The sequence below is a fragment of the Rosa rugosa genome, chromosome 7 (genome assembly GCF_958449725.1).
Source record: "Rosa rugosa chromosome 7, drRosRugo1.1, whole genome shotgun sequence".
NCBI lineage: Eukaryota > Viridiplantae > Streptophyta > Magnoliopsida > Rosales > Rosaceae > Rosa > Rosa rugosa.
The window spans coordinates 38,935,543-38,953,567 of record NC_084826.1 but is presented as its reverse complement, the minus strand read 5'-3'; the positions used below and the strand labels follow the sequence as shown (position 1 = coordinate 38,953,567).

General features: G+C 42.2%; 2 protein-coding genes across 2 annotated transcripts; one reads left to right on the top strand and one right to left on the bottom strand.

Annotated features, from left to right (window-relative positions):
* The first annotated feature begins 12,323 nt into the window (after positions 1–12,323).
* On the top strand, positions 12,324–13,274 carry LOC133723274 (uncharacterized). Its single transcript, XM_062150089.1, has one exon. The coding sequence runs from the start codon at positions 12,324–12,326 to the stop codon at positions 13,272–13,274; it is 951 nt and encodes a 316-aa protein (XP_062006073.1).
* A 3,474-nt stretch (positions 13,275–16,748) lies between these two features.
* Positions 16,749–17,562, bottom strand: LOC133723273 (uncharacterized). The gene is made up of 2 exons (XM_062150088.1): positions 17,553–17,562; positions 16,749–17,062 (listed from the first exon to the last, which is right to left on the bottom strand). Exons 1-2 carry the CDS (start codon positions 17,560–17,562, stop codon positions 16,749–16,751), a joined length of 324 nt encoding a protein of 107 aa, XP_062006072.1.
* Positions 17,563–18,025: the final 463 nt, after the last annotated feature.

Sequence of the window (18,025 nt, the reverse complement as noted above, 5' to 3'; positions counted from 1 at the left end):
TCTTGGATAGTCCACTTTTAGGAAAAGTTCTGCCAAATTTTTGGTAAAATTTCTTCTAAGGTGGGCCCCGCAGGGCCACTTCGGATTTCAGGGTGAAATTCGGGGCGGGTCCTGTCAGAACTTCATAGAATTTGATGAAAAAATTGTGAAGCAGATAAAATCTCTCTACAAGAATCTCCCTCCTCTACAACAACCAGAAGAGAATGATGAAATCATACTCCAAACTGATGCTGGCGATAATTACTAGTCCGGTGTTGTTTTGGAAAAAACGCCTAGAACTAACATTGAAAAGATCTGTAAATTTTGTAGTGGCAAGTTCAGCCTTGTAGAGCAAAATTATCCTACAGGAGAAAAAGAAATCTTGACTGTCAAGAAAACAATTTTAAATTCTCTAGCTTTTCTAGGAAAACCCTTTACTGTGCGCACTGATTGTGCTAGAGTAAAGAATTTTGAAAATTTTAAACTTGATAAAGCTGCTGACAGAGGAAGATTAGCAAATTGGCAACTATTTCTTAACCAATATGATTATAATGTTGAATTAATTGCAGGAAACAAGAATTATCTTCTAGACACCCTAACCAGAGAAATGGCAATGTTCAGTCGAAGAGAAATTGATGAAGGTCGCAACCCCAGAAGCCAGAGAAACAGGAAAAGAACCCGAAAATGTCGAGGAACCCAAAGAAAAAATCCTCCAAAATTTTTTGCTAAATCCAAAAGGATTAGTCACAATGGATCAATCCCAGGGTAAAGGATTGGCTAGCCCATCTCAAACGGCGGACGATAAAGGTTCATCAAGACCGTTTAAGGCTGTTGCTTTGCCAAAAAGCAAAATAACCCTATCTGGAGTTATAAATGTTTTTAATTATGAACTGAAAACCTTCGAAGAACCTGTGTTTCGAACTGGCAGAAGATTAGCATACTACCAAAAGGCTATTTTAGATAATCTTTTATATGCTTTTCAGGAAAGAAATAGTGGACTCATGTTCCCAGCATTGTTTGCTCTAGTTGAAGAACTCCATGAAAATGTCAGACCACAGTTTGAAGAATTTTACAAAAATCCACAGCAGAGTGCTGATCACAATGAATCCGAATGAAAGTGCTAAAGTGCCTATGTTAGCGCTAAATGAATCCGAATGGTTTGACTTTCATAATCTCATTGGAAGTCATAATTCTGACTCATGTCTTGCTCCAACTCTCTTCATTGTCCCTGGACCTTATGTTGGAAGATATGTAGTTAATGTTTAAAGTGAACATCCTCAAGAACACAAGCTCTGGCTTGTTGAAAACGGTTTTGTCCACAATCTCTGGACCAAAACAAATGATGATCTCAAGGGACTGCCACCCTTCATTGTCAACACGGTCAAAAAGTTTAGGAAAAATGACTGCATTCTCAGATTGAAGTTTCGATCTACTCCACCAGAGTGGATTCAGAAGAAAAATAGCGAGGTTGACTATATTTCTCCATATCACTGTGAGAATCATTCAAGGGAAGTATCTTCACCCTGCATGTGTTGGATACAATGGCCAACCCAATTCTAGTATCCCTTGGATGAAGGCCATGTCTCTAGAATATATTAAAAAGATCATCGAAGAAGATACAGAGAATACATTCCTGGCAGCAGGAGAAAAAAATTATTGTTACTGCATATGACCATCCTGGGGTTATTAGCAATGACCTTTTCCTATCCCTTAAGAGAAAAGAAATCGACTCCACGTTAGCCTGTTTTCAGTGGATCGAAAAGATTGAAAAAGACAACCACTACAAGATGTATGAAGATACAGACGAGGAAGAAAATGGAACTAAAGCCAGGATGGAAAGCAACTCTTTTGTCCTAGGCCACAATTCTGAAACATATGAGAACATGTGAAGCAACAGATGTAGAAAGCACCGAAAGCAACTTTTGCCTTTATAAATTAACTTTTGCTTTTCAAAAAGATGAAGGTGAAAAACATTTCACCTAAAGGAATCTGCTTTTCATTGGACGACCTCAATTATTCGGAGCACTCACAAAAGCAGAAAATAATGGAATTGCCCTGTACATTTTTATGTTTTGAATTCCAGTTTGAGTTCCGCTCTCTATATAAGGAGCCTTAGTTTCAATTTGTAAGGCATCAGAAAATTGAGCAGAATAATTTCTCTCAAAGAGTAAGAAAGCCAAAATTGTAGTAATAGTAGTGTGCTCCTCTCTTCCTGTAAGCTCCAGTGTGGAGTGTGCTTTTATTCCAAGTAAGTTCTTGTAAACTCGATTATGTATGACGACCCGATTTTTAACCACACTTAAAAATCAATATATAATCTCATAATTATACTTGTGTGATGGTTCAGCCATCAATACAAAATACTTGAAAAACTTTTTCCTTTTTCAACCAAGTACATAATGATGCCCTGAACCCACTATGTCAATACAGACTCGCTCCGCAGAGTCAAATATTACATAAGTTTACGAATTAAATTGTCACAACAAAATAATCAGTAAATGCTCCTCAGAGCTACTACAACGAAAGTCTTTTCAACGGTAAAGTCACAAAATTGGCTTCCTACCATATAACTATAAGCACACGATCTCAGTTTCAGCCACGATTACCCTGACCTGCAGGATTAACCCCTACACCATTGAATAGTGCACCGGGTTGCCACACAACAAACCCGGTAAGCTTATGAAAGCGTGTATGAGTAACTCAAAAACACACGCACAACTCACCCAACGAGGAAAACCTATCAACTCGCGAAAAAGGAACACACACCTTGTTTTCCCAAGACAACACATTCTTTTCCCAAAAGAAAACAACACAGGCCACCCTGTGAAAAAAATCATATTAATTGAAACTCTGACAATTAAATATGCATTTCCCCAAAGTTCAAAACAAAAGTCACCCTGTGATTATACACATTTTTATACGTGTAATTATATCTAAAATACTATAATTAAGCTAATCCTCAAGTTAATTAATATATAGTTAATCTATTTTCATTTATTTTGTAGGAAATAAACGGAGTTACGGAAATCGTGAGAAATTGGTGCGAAATCGGAGCAAATGATTAAGAACAAGGTTTTAAATCTCTGCTATATTTCCGATATATCCCCCGATATCTCCTTTTTTTGACTGACCGATATATCTAGGGGGGTAAATATCTTATCTTTTACCGTTTCTGCGAAATTTCTCCGACATCGTCAAATATCCCCGATATATTAGATATTTGCGATATATCCCCGATAAAGTGAAGAAATATCTGTAAAATTTGAGGTAAAAATAAAAAAAAAACTCGGTAATTCTTTAAATGAAAATCTGTGTGAAGAGAGATCTCCTCAAGGCAAATCTGACTATCTGAGTGAGGAGAAATCCCTTCAAGGTGAATCTAGGTGAGTAGAAAATCCCCTCAAGGCGAATCTAGGTGAGGAAAAAAATCCCCTCAAGGCGAATCTTTACCCTGGAGAAATACCCACAAGGCGATTTTGGGTGAGAAGTAATTCTCTAAAAGTCTAAATGCAAATCTGTGTGAGGAGAGATTTGGTACTATGTAGTCTATGACTATGTCTGTAACTCTGTATGTAGTTTGTAACTCTATAGTTGAATAATAGAAAGAAGATAAAGCCATAAAGGTTCAATTATTCAAATGAGGCCAAATGACATTGCAAAAGGAAGTCAAGGAACCATATATGGATGACATGATGAGAAGAGAGTGCAGAGTACGGAGTATTAAATTTTAGCTATGCATCTTGAAAAAGTGAGGAATAATGAAGCTACTGTGTAGTCTGTGAGTGTATAGTCTGTAGTTGAATAGTATAAAGAAGCTAAAAGTTCAAATGCTAAAGTAACTATCAAATGGAATAGGTGAATAGGTATATAGATCTACTTCATGTTGCAAGCGAGCCGCTTGATAATGGCATTGATCCACTTCATGATTGGATTATGCCTGCACACCTCGATGATGAAACTGGAAGACCTCTTCCACAAGTTGTAGAAACTGCAACTAATGCTGGAATCAACGTAGAGAGAGTCTTATCTGAAGAAGTTGTTAAAAACCCAGAAGATAATTCAGATAGTGATGATGCGTGGGCTAGTAGAGCAACTCCAGATAGTTCTGATGATGGTGGAGAGGGTGGAAGAGGAACAGGTGGTGGAGGTGAAAGATATGAATATGGACAATCTTCTGTGGATGGAGGATTCCAATTTACCTGTGAAGGTAATTTTGATCATGCCACCCAAGATGAAGACCACGGAGTGAGAGCAGCTGGTCATGGTGCTCAAGAGAAGACCCGATATGGGAGGAGGACTAGAGGTGCAACTGATGATCAAAGTACCCCATCTGATGTTTCTTCAATTGCCTTAAGTTTTGACTCTATCAGTTTAGACACAGAGCGCAGTGAGATCTCAAATGAATCTCATGAAGGCAACAATCAATTTGGTTATGATTTTATGGATATAATCAATATGGAGAAGTATATGATCAGTCATTCAGTTGGGTTCATCCTTATTATCCCCTTATAGGGGAAACAGTCGGCAGCTCTAAAGAGATCTATAACTATCATGTTCATCACTACAATTCGCACTATATGGGTCATATATCTTGGTATGATTATTGCATTTTCGTAGACCAGCGAGCGGCTTTTCAACCGCCTAGAGTCTCTTTTTGGATGTAGATGAAGTTGACATTCATATATATTTATATGTAGTTCTAAATTTCTAATAAATTGATTTTTTTCAAAAACGATATTTTCGTACCCTGTATCCCCGATATTTCCGATATCTCTCTTTTTTAAAGTACCGATAGATATGAAGATACCGATATTTAAAACCTTGATTAAGAAATGAAGAAAAGATTGATTTCATTAATTAATGATTCATTAATCATTGGATAATGATTAATTAATCATTGAAGTTTAGCATCTGTGCTATCATCACGTGAGAGGTGCATCAATTAAACATAATTGAATTAGGCAATTAACTGATGACACATGGCCATCCATACCTGATTCTTGCACACCAGACCATTTTCTTCCTTTTCTTTGGCACCAATCAATTGCTGACACGTGCGCATCACCTTATCTCACCTCTGCCTCTTCCAACTGAGGACGGCCACAATTAAAAAGGAGAACCCATACTCATAATCAAACCGACCTTCAACAGCGCCGCACAGCAGCCTTGGGAGGGCTGCTGCCCTTCCACTCCTCCAGTCCTCCCCTTCCATTTCTCTTATTTTCTCTTTCTTCTCACTCAACAGTGCCGAAACACATACACCACCACCACCTCCATTTATCATTCCTTCCCATTTTCTCTCACCCATCACCTCACACTCTCTCCTCTTCCCTTCTTCATTTTTAATTTCAATCTTTTGGGATTAGACACTCAAGGCTTCAAGGGAATCATCATGAAGAGCACACATCTTATTTTTGGGTAGTTGGGTGAATAAATTCTTGGTTCATACTAGCCCATAGCTAGGAGTGACCAAGCTAACTCTCCCCTCTCTTCCTTATTATCTAGTTCATAATTTTTGTGTACTTTTGTTGATGAATTTTTGTATGGGTAGTGAGTAGTTTAAATTGGGAGTTAGGGTTGTGAAGCCCTAACTCATCTTGTATAAATATTGATGCTTTACTTTTAATAAATGCAATTTCCATTGTGTATGCTTTAAATCCGAATTTATTGGTCCTTAGAAGCATGTTTCTAGGCTTTGTCACCCTTTGAAATTATGTTGTGGGCAATTGTGATGAATAGATTGATAAATTGACAACTTATTGGTCTTGTTGCATCTAGGATTTAAGTGTGGTAACCATTAGCTAGCTTAATTGTAGCTAAGCTTGCTTGGGTCTCTATTATCTTGCTCTCTAGGCCTCTAATTTTGGATATTGCGGCCTTAACCGGCGTAATGCCCAAATTAGAGAGTTGATTGTGGCCTTAACCGGCATAGTCAATAACCTAAATGATAATTGGTTTAGTAGCCTTAACTGGTACTAGATACGGGACTCGACACATATAGGAAATCCATGCATTTGTGAAATTGGCATCGATGTTTGCAAGATAGTTAGTGTGAATCATCCAACACTCCCATGTTCCCATTAATTTGAAAACCCGAATTTAATTTTCTAGTTCGTTAATTAGTTGTTTAGTTTACTTTTCGGTTGCGTTTAATTTAGTTAATTCACAACCACTGCAAGTGGCTTAGTGGTTCTTGCCTAGTTGGGTGTGCTCCCCAACCTAGGTTCGAACCCCGAAGCTGTCAAAGTGGCGAGGCACTGTGCTGCAATGCACAGTTGGAGCATTTCACATGCGCCGAAGGGGTTTATCTTGGGCCTAGGAAGCCTTTGGGTTCCCCTTGACAAAGTCAAAAAAAATTTAGTTAATTCACAATTCAAAACTTCCTACAATTTTCGACTCATTTGTGCGTATCCACCACTAGGTTCTTAGTTTTGATTAGGCTTTGGTGAAAACTAAAGCCGAGCATTGCTAAGGCTTGGTGCCTTAGAATAGCCTTTTTATTTATTTTCTTTTTCTTTTTCCTTTATTTGCTTAGTGACTCTAGTTCCGACTATCCAAGGATTGTGGGTTAGCCACTAATCCCCGTGGTACGATAATCAAGGTTCAAATACTTCCCTTACTTGACAACGATTCGTACGCTTGCGAGAGTTTATGAGTCAAGTCAATGGCGCCGTTGCCGGGGATTAGGGTTAAATAGCCTTAATCCCTTGGTGAATCGGCTTTAGGTCACTTTAGCATATTTTTGTTTCTTTGAAAAAAAAAAAAAAAAAGGAATACTTGTTGATCTAAATAGTTTATTATGTTTTGTGTGGTTATTTTTCTATTTTCTTTTTAAGTTTTGGTTACTTATCTCATTCTTGGGAATCCTTAGGTACTTATTTTCTATTACATTGAGCTATGGATCGGTGGAACTATGGATGGGAAGACCCGTGGGGATATGAGCAAGAAAGTTTATATGGTGGAGGTTATCAAGCTTATGAGCCTAGGAAGGAATTCGTTGAAGGACTATTAGCTCAATTGCAAGCCTCTCAAGCTCTATTGCAAGCCTCCCAAGCTCGATTGCAAGCTTCTCAAGAGATGCTTATACATTCCAATGAGCAACTTAAGGCTAGTCTTGCACAAGAGCCACCCTTCACCATTTATGAGCATGAATCTTTCTTTGACCAAATGGAGCCTAATTCAAGAGAAGAAGTATATTATGAGCATCATGAGCAAGAGTTGCCTATTCAAGATCGAGATGGTGATGTTCATGAACAAGAAAGTGAGCTTGGTTATGAAAGTTTCAATGCAAGTGGGGTGAGAGACTACACTTCGGAGGAATGGGTGCAATATTGGAAATCTGAGCTTCCTAATGGAGGGGAGATATTTGAAGATGATTCCGAGGAAGAAGATGTCTTTTCTAGTGAGGAGGATGCAGAGCTTGAAGTCATACACTACAATCCCTTATTCATTGAGGCCGTACTTGAACATGATTTCGATGAGGATGATGTCTTGTCTAGTGAGGAGGATGCGGAGTTTGAAATCATACATCATAATCCCTTATTCATTGAGGCCGATATTCTCATGGAGGAAGATAGTCCTTCAATACTTTGTAATGATAAAGAAGTTGAAGAGCCGAGGACTTTCTCTCCTCCCACATCCATGGAGATCCATCATGAGCTTCCCAAGGTGGAGAGTAAAACATTGAGCACTTATGTTTTTAATGAGAGGATTGGGATCAAGGTACTTTTACCTCCCAATCCACCATTAAGTGGTCAATGTTTTTACAATGAGGTGATGGATTGGAAAGGAAATGGAGCACTTGCACTCACCCTTTCCCATCACTTTCAAGAGCTTCTACCACCGATTGTTCCTACGAGCATCATTTCTACACCACTTTTGAAGGAGAAGGCAAGGATAGCTCCTAGAAGAAATATTGAGAAGAATGGGAAGATTAAGAAGCTACACTTTTGCTCGCCAATTGGAATATTCATAGTTAGCTCTTGGTCTTGCCTCTATGATACGTCAACAAGTCCCTTAGCCCCAAACAATAGGGTGGTCATACTTGAGAAGTATCCACCTTGACAAGATCATATTCTATATGGACCGGCAATGAAGTCCTTAAACAAAGCGCTCGCTAGGGAGGCAACCCTAGCACAACATCAGTAGTATTTATTTCTTTCCTAGTTTATTTTTTTTGTGAATAAAGCTTTTGAGTCATTTTTGGGAGGATGGGAGGTGTCCGGAGTTGGAAATGTGAAGGAGAATTAATTTGGTAGTGAGCAGTTTCTATCCAGAATATTCGGTTGAATTTGGGCAGTTATAGCTTCCAATCCATCGGGTAATTTGAGCTGAATTTTTGTCGACATATTCTACTATATGTGTACTCACGGTTGTCCAAATTTCAGTCCCTTTAAGTATCTGGAACTCAAGTTACTTAGTGGTCAATGAAAGGAGGTCAGAACAGAGACAGCTACTGTAGAGTGATTTTGGGAAGCTACACCCTCTACATATTAAATTATTTGGAGCTCAAATTTTCTAGAGATGTATCTTCACATGTCCTCTATATGTTGGTAGAAAATTCTTTCATTTGAGCCTCTCTAGCTTCAGATATGGTGTTCCAAGTGACAGAGGTCAGAAACAGGGCACAGCAGAAACTGCAGAACATAACAGTGAGTTTGGAGGCCAACGATTTTTGACTCAGAAATAATATTTCAGTGAAATTTTACCATCAGGTAGCTTTATGAGTCTAGTTTTATATCCCGTTGGCCTCACCCTCTTTGCGCCTCTGGAGCTTCAGATATTGCAGTTTTGGTGACTGAGGGTCAGCAGCAGAATTCATTACAAGCTGGCAACTTTGACCAGCTATAGTTTTCATCTCAATTGGAGATAGGTGGCTTCGTTTATATGGATAGAAATCTCTCTGAGTCTAATCTCCATTCCAAGTGGTTTCACTTCTTTGTCTCTTTCTGAGTATGAGATATGGGCATTTGAAGACAGAAAGGTCATTGCTGGAAGTCTTCTGCACTCACTAGTTTTGTTCACTCGGGTTGGTTGGACTTCTTTGCACTTCGTTCCGTCTGTGGAGGGTAATATATGGGCAGTCGTGAGGTTGTTGGATGTAGTCAAGACCATGAGCTATATGGAGGACTCTTTTCCTTATTCTTTGAAGTGGTTGTTGTGTGACGCATTGCTCAAGGACATTTATGTTCTAAATGGAGTCGATCTTTTCATGAGCACCTAGAGCTAGCTTGGAGCATACGTTAAGGAAGTCAAGGCCTTGTGCCTTGAGGTTGGTGTCTCATATTTGTCTTCTCCGAAGGTCGTGAGCAATGGAGGTCTACAAAGGGGGTTTCCGTAACTTTTCTCCGCATTTAGATTTTCATTTTCATAGTTAATTTTTGTGCCTTCGCCTGAACTTCACTTTCATACCTAACTCCAACTTGGATTTAGCTTTCGAGCTCACTTTACAACATTGAGGACAATGTTGGTTTTAAGTGTGGGGGTGAGGGCTCGGGCGCTCTATCAAAAAAAAAAAAAAATCTTTTTAGGTTAGCTTTTTGTAATTATATTTTAGTGGTTAATGCCTTTTCCAACCCCAATGACGAGCCATGGACTTAACTTGTTATGATTGTGGATAGATTAAGCATGATATAGGGATTTGACTTTGTTTTGTGATTAGGCGTATAAGTGATCTATGCTTGACTATATGTGTGCACATAGCCTATGGTTAGGTTGGTTCATCATGATTAGAGAAGCATATAGATGATTTGATTGACTTGCATACCCTTATTTGTGAGCTTTTGTGCCTATATCTATAGTGTATGCATCGTTCATTCACTATTTCTTTCATGTGTGTACAATTTCATGACATTGCGTATCTAGAACTTGCTTGAGACCTCTCAAGGCTAGTTTTAGCTTATGATGGGATAGAAGGGATTGAGGCAATTAGGCTTAATACCACCATGGCCAAAGAAGCATGTGCCCAAAAATATTTACCACTAGATTGCCACTTTGAGCCTATTTATATATTTAGCCTTTTGTTAATTTGCACCACAAATTCCTGCCTAGCCTAAACACTTTATCCTACCCTTCCGTGGTAGTTGGTGAAGCGATTCGAGAGAATGAATTTATGTCTGAGTGCTTCAAAAGAAAGATAAGTCAAAAGTGTGAGGTTACAAAAGAATAAGTGTGGGGGTGAGTAATTTGTATAGAAAAGAAAGTTCTCAAAAAAAAAAAAAAAAAAAGAGAAGAAGTTGTGTGAAAAAAAAAAGTCCAAAAAAAGTAAAAAAGGAAAGTATTACGTAGTTTAGTTAGTGGGTTGTATATCGGGATTAGAGTGAGTGACTTAGCATTTGAAAGCAAAGTCATATATTTCTACAAGAGAGAGTTGCTTCATCGATGTCCATGGACTTTGTTTTTCCTTATCCTTCATTTCTATTAGCCACTTGCCCTTAGCCGCATGCTTGCTCATCGATGTCCATTTAAAATAAAAGTGGATTAGTTACATAATAATTGACTTGAGAATTAACTTATTTCTAGTGTTTTAGATACAATCACATGCATAGAAATGCGTCTAATCATTTTGTATGCTTGCTTTCCTTATCCTTCATTTCTATTAGACGCATTTCTATGCATGTGATTGTATCTAAAACACTAGAAATAAGTTAATTCTCAAGTCAATTATTATGTAACTAATCCACATTTATTTTATTCGTAGGAAATAAGCGGAGTTACGAAATGGAGACAACCGACACAAAAAAATAGAGTAAATGAGGATTTTCTACTACAAGACGGGAAGGTCAACCATGAGTCGGCGCGCGGTCAAGATGTGCGGAAGTAATTTGAGAAAAAGAAATAAATAAAAGAAAAGGAAAATAACACATTTAATTAACCATTAGTTTTAATTAACTGTGGTTAATTATGTGCTGCACGTTGCTTAATTAATTGGATATGACATCCCCCACCTACCGAAACGAGGTCCAATCCCTTACAGGTAAGGTGGCCGCTCTGTCAAGATTCATATCAAGACTCACGGACAAGTGTACCCTTTTCTTCAAGTTACTGAAAACACAACACATTGAGATGATAACCTGGACCGCTGAGCACGAAGCGGCGTTTCTCGGCCTGAAAGCATACTTGGCGGCTGTACCCCTATTGTCAAAACCTATTCCTAGAGAGATGTTGTACATACATCTCGCAGCATCTTCAGCCGCCATAAGCTCGGCGCTGATCAAGCGGGACTTTGATAGCGAGTACCCGGTCTACTATGCAGGGAAAGGTTATACACTGGAGCAGAGTCACGGTACCCAAACATAGAGAAGGTGGCACTGGCCCTCCTTGTGTCGGCCTGGAAGCTCCGACATTACTTCCAAGCACACTAGATCACCGTTTTCACTAACCATCCATTGAGGCAGGTACTTCAGAAGCCAGAGACCTTGGGAAGACTAATAAAGTGAGCCATTGAATTGGGAGAATTTGACATCCATTACAAGCCCCAGATGGCTATAAAGGGCCAAGCGGCGGCAGATTTCATTTCTGAGCACATCCCCTCTCATCCCCAGCCTACAGGTACAACGGAACCACCAACCCCGACCCCACAGACACCAAACGCTTGGCAATTGTATGTCGATGGAGCTTCCAACAAGAAGATAAGCGGGGCCGGCATCTTGCTAGTCAACCCGGAAGGTCAAGTCTACGAGTATGCCTTGAAATTTAACTTCAAAGCATCTAACAACGCCGCAGAATATGAGGCACTCATCGCGGGTCTACAGGTCGCCCGGGAGCTAGGCATACGACACCTTCAGATCTTCAGCGACTCCCAGTTGGTAGTAAACTAGGTCAACGGTGACTTCGAGGCTAAGGAACCCCAAATGTCATCCTACCAAGCTCTCGCAAGGGCATTGGTACAGCGATTCACCTCCTTCATCATTACTCAAATATCAAGAGCAAAGAATGACAAAGTAGATGCCCTCGCCAAGCTTGCGGCGGCCTCTCCAAAATCCGTGTACGAGGCCACAAAGGTGGAAATATTGGAAAAGCCAAGCACTTCTAAAACGGTGTCAGAAATATTCACGGTCGACCACACCGCCTCCTGGATGGATCCAATCTTAAAGTACATGGTCGACGGTCTGGCCCTGGAAGACAAGGTCGAGGCCAGGAGGCTTCAGCTGAGATCAGCTTGTTACACAATAATGGATCGCAAACTGTACAGAAGAGGTCATTGCTTACCCAGCCTTAAGTGCGTCACACCCAAGGACGACCACAAAATAATGAAGGACATACACGCTGGTGTATGAGGCAACCACACAGGAGCCCGGTCTCTCGCACACAAGACCCTACGGGCCGGGTATTTCTGGCTAACAATGTCGGCCCTAGCTCAAACAATATCAAGTTTTTGCCACAAGTGCCAAATATACGCAAACATCCCCAGGGCACTGCCTATTGCTCTATCCATCCTCCTCGCACCATGGCCCTTCTGCCAATGGGGCCTGGACCTGATCGGTAAGCTTCCTACGGCAGTTGGACAATTCAAATACGCCATTGTAGCCGTTGACTACCAAACAAAGTGGGTAGAGGCGGATCCTCTCATAGCTATCACTACAGAAAAAGTGAAGAACTTTCTATGGAAGAATATTTACTGTAGATTCGGTGTCCCGGACACCATTGTCACTGACAACGGGACCCAGTTTGACAATGATGAGTTGAGAGCCTACACCGAGAACTTGGGCACTAGAATCCTATACGCCTCCCTAGCACACCCACAAACCAACGGCCAAGTTGAAGCTGTCAACAAAATAATCAAGAAGATACTCAAAAAGAACCTCGACGACGCCAACGGCCTTTGGGCTTCCAAACTCCCGGAAGTATTATGGGCCATCAGGACTACAGCTATAGAGGCTACCGGAGAAACTCCCTTTTGCATGGCTTTTGGGTTTGAGGCTGTCCTCCCTATCGAAACACAAATCCCAAGTGCAAGGATCGAGTACTTTGACGCGGGTACTAACGAAGAGGGCCTCCAGCTCGATACTAATTTGCTCGAGGAACGAAGGGATGTAGCGCACATGCATAAACTCGTAAACAAGCGAAGAATTGCTCGCTACTATGATGCCAAGGTGCAGTCCCGGACTCTAAAGTTGGGGGACTGGGTAATGAAACAACTGTACCCGGAACCCCGAGGCCTGGATCCTTCATCGACGGGCCCTTATGAGATCATTGAAGAGGTAGGTCCCGCAACCTTTTACATCCGGGACATGGACGGAGTGGTCTCACGGCACTCGTGGAACACACAACGCCTTCATTACTATTACAGATAGCTCCCAGAGCATCTTGTCCTAGCTTTTTGCTTTTGACCATCCAGCTATGGCAAGCTACCTAACGGGTACTTATTTTTGTATTAACCACCATGTAGTACTGGAATGGAAAAATGAATTATTCAGACCATTTCTTGCACTTTTTTTACCTTAGTTACCGGGTCATCCCGAGCAAATAGCTTTACTATCGGTTACTCTATTCCAGTAATAAGTAATGGAGACATAAACGCTTAGACAAAGGCATAAAATACAAGAAATTTAATTCCTTTCAAATTCCCATTTGAGTTACAAAAATCATCATTCACAAAAAGCCTGGACTACCAGGCAAAGGAATTAATGGGGTAACCTTGTTACCGGCTCATTAGGCCATTGTTTGAAACAAGGACAATCACTACAAAAAAAAAAAAACAGATAATATAATAAAAATCTACTGGTCAACAACGGTACTTTGGGACCCACCGGCACCCCCCTTTGATGCCGCTTCCTGTTGTTTCATCTTCCTCTCCAGGGCACCCCGCTTAAACTTGGCATCATCCATGTACCCGGCTGCTACCCAGTCCCGATACTTGAGGATAATGGCCTTGTCCTGGGCTTTCAGCAGCATCTCCTCCAACTCGGTTGAAGTCTTGAACTCCTCCACCGCTTCCCGCCGCTCTTCGGGAACTCGACCCTCTAGGAACTCGGCCTTGGCTCTCCAGCTATTGGCTTTCTCCTCAGCATCTCGGAGAGGTTCCAGCTCCTTCTTCAGCTCACCGACCATTCCTTCTAGCTCCGGGACTCTCTTTTGCAGCTCTCCCAGCTTCTCAACCTTGCTGGTCAGAGAAGAGACTTGCTTCTTTAGTGACTCCCGCTCTTTCTCCAATTTTGTCTTCTCCTCATGCAGGTATTTAACCTGCCCAGAGAGGCTGCTCACCTCCTCCTTCAGCTTGGTATCCACCTCACTAGCATCGATGGTGTAGACATTATACAATGCCTGCACAACATAACTGTAGTGTTACCACTTGAAAAAAAAAAAACAGACATTACTACTACAACTGTCACCACGTACCCGCATCATCGACTCCCTGGCCAGCTTCCTGTTCTCTTGAGGAGTGTTGTCCTTGGCCCGGATGAGGTCGAGGTCGATGTCCTTCAGATCCCCAAGAATGGACCTTACAAATTTCTCATCTGCCACCTCGTACTCGGACAACAGCTACTTGATCGGTTTCTTGGGGATCACGGGCAGCACCGGGGACAGCAGTCGCAAAGACTGGGTCGACTCAGGTTGGACTTGGAGGCTTTTCTTTGCCTTCTTCGCATCCCCCTTCACATCATGCCCGGTGTATGTCACCTCCAAGTTGCCCCCGCTGCGGTGACGGTGGTGATGAATCCTCTTCCTTTTCTCCCCGGGAAGCAACACGCCTTCACTATTGAGGACCCGCTCGACAGAGAAGCCTGGGACCCCGCACCTTTGGACTTGTCTTTCTCCAGGTCGACGATAGTCACCACGTGCTCGGAGGGATCATCCCTCTTCTCTATTTGGGCATTGGGGTCCGGCTCCCCATAACTCTCGTTCGGTATCTCAAGCAGTAGGTCCTCGATCGAGGTCCGGGTACTCTTACCCTCCAGGTCAATGTCAATCCTCAGAGCTTCATCTCCTTGGTTGATCAGCCTGTCCATCAACTTCAGATCGTCCATCTTGTCTTCTTCTTTTCCCTTCCTTGGTTTCCTTTTTGGCACCTTGACTGCAACATAAAACAAACAGTCAGAAACCCAAACACTGTTAATCATAGATAACCGTAGTAAATTGACACTCAGTCATTTCCTCACCGGGTACTCTCCCTAAACCTAATCTATCCATAATGGGGTACTGGATAAATCTATAAGAACTCCTTTCTTCTGTGTCAGCCCAAACGACGTAGACCCTTGCAATCCGTTTCTTCTCAACCTCTATTAAGACATACGCTTGGTCCCCAATGGCTTGGTAGGTCCCGGTCACCTGCCACTTCCTGTTCTTTATCTGCCACCTTCCCCCGACAAGGAAGACCTTGTTTTTCCACTTCTTACTTTGCGACGTCGGTAGATCGGTCACAAGCGGCTCGTAGTCCCTTGCAGTGAACGTCACCGTACCTGGATACTTCTTTGAGTATGTCACTCGGTATACAGCTCGGAACTCATTTATTGTGGGCCAGCCTTGCTGGCACAGGTCCCACATCGTCAACATGCTCAGAAGCTGCCGCCAAGCATTTGGGGTTAACTGTCCTGGTGACATATTTAGCATCCTAAGCAGATACTGTACCGACTTCGGTAACGGTAATGATAAACCCTGGTACAGTTGGTTCTTGTGGAGGGCTACCCATCTTTTAGGAGGATTGCAAGCCAAGTCGCCGGGTCTCAAGGGCCTAAGCTCCACTTGGTTCAGCATCCCCCATCTTAACCTAACAACGATGATCTGCTTCATGGTCATGCTTCTACCTGGTTCCTCACACGTCGTTCCATCCACCAGCATATACCTACGTACTGGGACGCCGTCGGGAATCGCAACTGTCACCTTTTCTCCGGACCCCGGATGCTCTTCACTACTAGTAGTTCCCTCACTTCCCGAACTCTCTGATACCACTCCGGTTGACGAAGCGGTCTCCTCCCCCCGGTGCCCCCCGTGGGTACCGCTACTTGCCAAATAAGCATCTACTGCTTGCTCCGCCTGCCTCTCTGAGGCTTGGTACGATGACTCTCCTCCCCTGAGTGTAGCTCTTATTTCTGATTCCATCCTTCTAGCCTATGAGTACCCTACTTTTGAAGTCTACCTGGAATCAGAAGAAGGAGAGTCAGCCCAGAGACCCAGATCTAGGGCTCCGTTGTAGTGTGGATCACTCCCCACTACTATGAACCCAGAAACTCATACACCCAGAAAAACACTACTATGAGCCCAGAAACTCGGAATCCCAGAAACATAATCCCAAAACCCATAAATCTAATTTTCCTACCAATATATACCACTTCTATCACAAAATAAACGTCTAGAGGACAGATTCAACACCACAACCAACAGCACAAAAGAAAACAAAAACCAGAAAACTCAAACAAGGAGAACCCTCAGAAACCCAGAAAAACGAAAACAAAAAATCATGCAAAAAAAAACACCCAGATTTTCGACGAGGCGAGAAACGAATTCTTACCTCTTCGAACTGAAGTCGCTCGGCCGGCTTCGCTCTCCGCCAAAGATCAGTTCAGCCTATCATCACTCTCCTTCTCCACAGTGGCAGCAACAGAGAATAGCGAAAAATTTTGGCAGTGTTTCTCCACAGAAGTCGCAGAATGAAGAAGAGGAACATAGGTTTTCCCTTTTAAATTTCAACTCCTGCAGAATCACAACCGTTGGCAGCGAAGGGTCGCCAACCGTCGGATCACGCCACGTGTCCCACTATCTCCCTTCACTCCTTGGTTACGCAAACCATCAGAGTCGAAGCGACGGGCATTTATTACCCTCACCAGATTCTACGCGCCACGTGCCTTGCATGCATCGGCAACCCCAACAGGTATTAGAGGCTCAAGACCTCCTTCAACCCCATCGGGTATTAGAGGCTCAAGCCCTCCTTCAACCCCAACGGGCACCGGAGGCTCAAGACCTCCTTCAACCCCAACGGGCACCGGAGGCTCAAGACCTCCTTCAACTCCATCGGGTACCAGAGGCTCCAGCCCTCCTTCAACCCCAACGGGTACCAGAGGCTCAAGCCCTCCTTCAACCCCAACTGGTATTAGAGGCTCAAGACCTCCTTCAACCCCATCGGATGCCGGAGGCTCCAACCCTCCTTCAACACCAACGGGTACCAGAGGCTCAAGCTGTAACGCCCCGATTTGCACCTCTTCAAACCGAGTACATTACAGTGTCGCGTGCCCTTAGAACCTAAGCTAAGATACTTAACTCAAGTCCCAAGAACCCGCAAGGCAACACAAGGAAGTTAAAAATGCTTTAGTAAATACGTTAGGAAAACTTGAGCACGGAAGTAGTTGTTTAAGTGAGGTGAAAACTATAAAACCATTGGAAATCCTTTAAAGAAAACAAATACAAGTCATTTCAAAACAATTATCGAATGTTCATCCGGTTCAAGGCCAAAGTCCGAAAAAAATACAAAAAAGGTATTTTACAAATAATCACAACCTCGGTAAACAAGTTACACGGGAGTAAAAGAAATAAGAGAACCTGTCACGCGGATCTAACTCCGTCGATGACCATTTAAAGTAGAAGGTAACTAAGCCACAATTAGCATCATCCAACTGTCCCGTCTTCGTACACAGTACCTGCATCCATAAACTGTTGTAGGGGTGAGCTTTCGTCCTCGCTGCTCAATAAGACTCTACCCCAGCTAGGTGCAAAAATAATTTAAAATATAGGTGCCGGCAAAGTAAGTGAGAAACAATGCATATAGATAAAAATGTTCGAAACCACAAACCGTAGTTCACTTATAAAAATATAGAAGGGCCCAAAGGAATGAAACAAACCTGATGACCGATCACTATGCCAACTACAACCTTACCACGATTAATATCGTTTACACCGGCAAGGTGTAGCGAGAGTGTCCACTTACGCCGTATCACCTACAAGTAGTGCCACACCTCAATGGATGTCAGACACTCTTCATTCCATATAGCCCCTCCGGAGGTTTAGGGGATCGAAGCCCAAGGAAGTCGCTATGCTCCTCTCACTCTCAGGTCATCAAACGGTAACTCATAGAAAAATTGAAATACATTTTTCATGTATCAATAATTTTCTT

Excerpts from the sequence above, each read along its gene's own strand:
- LOC133723274 (XM_062150089.1), top strand. The coding sequence starts at position 12,324 with ATGTCGGCCCTAGCTCAAACAATATCAAGTTTTTGCCACAAGTGCCAA.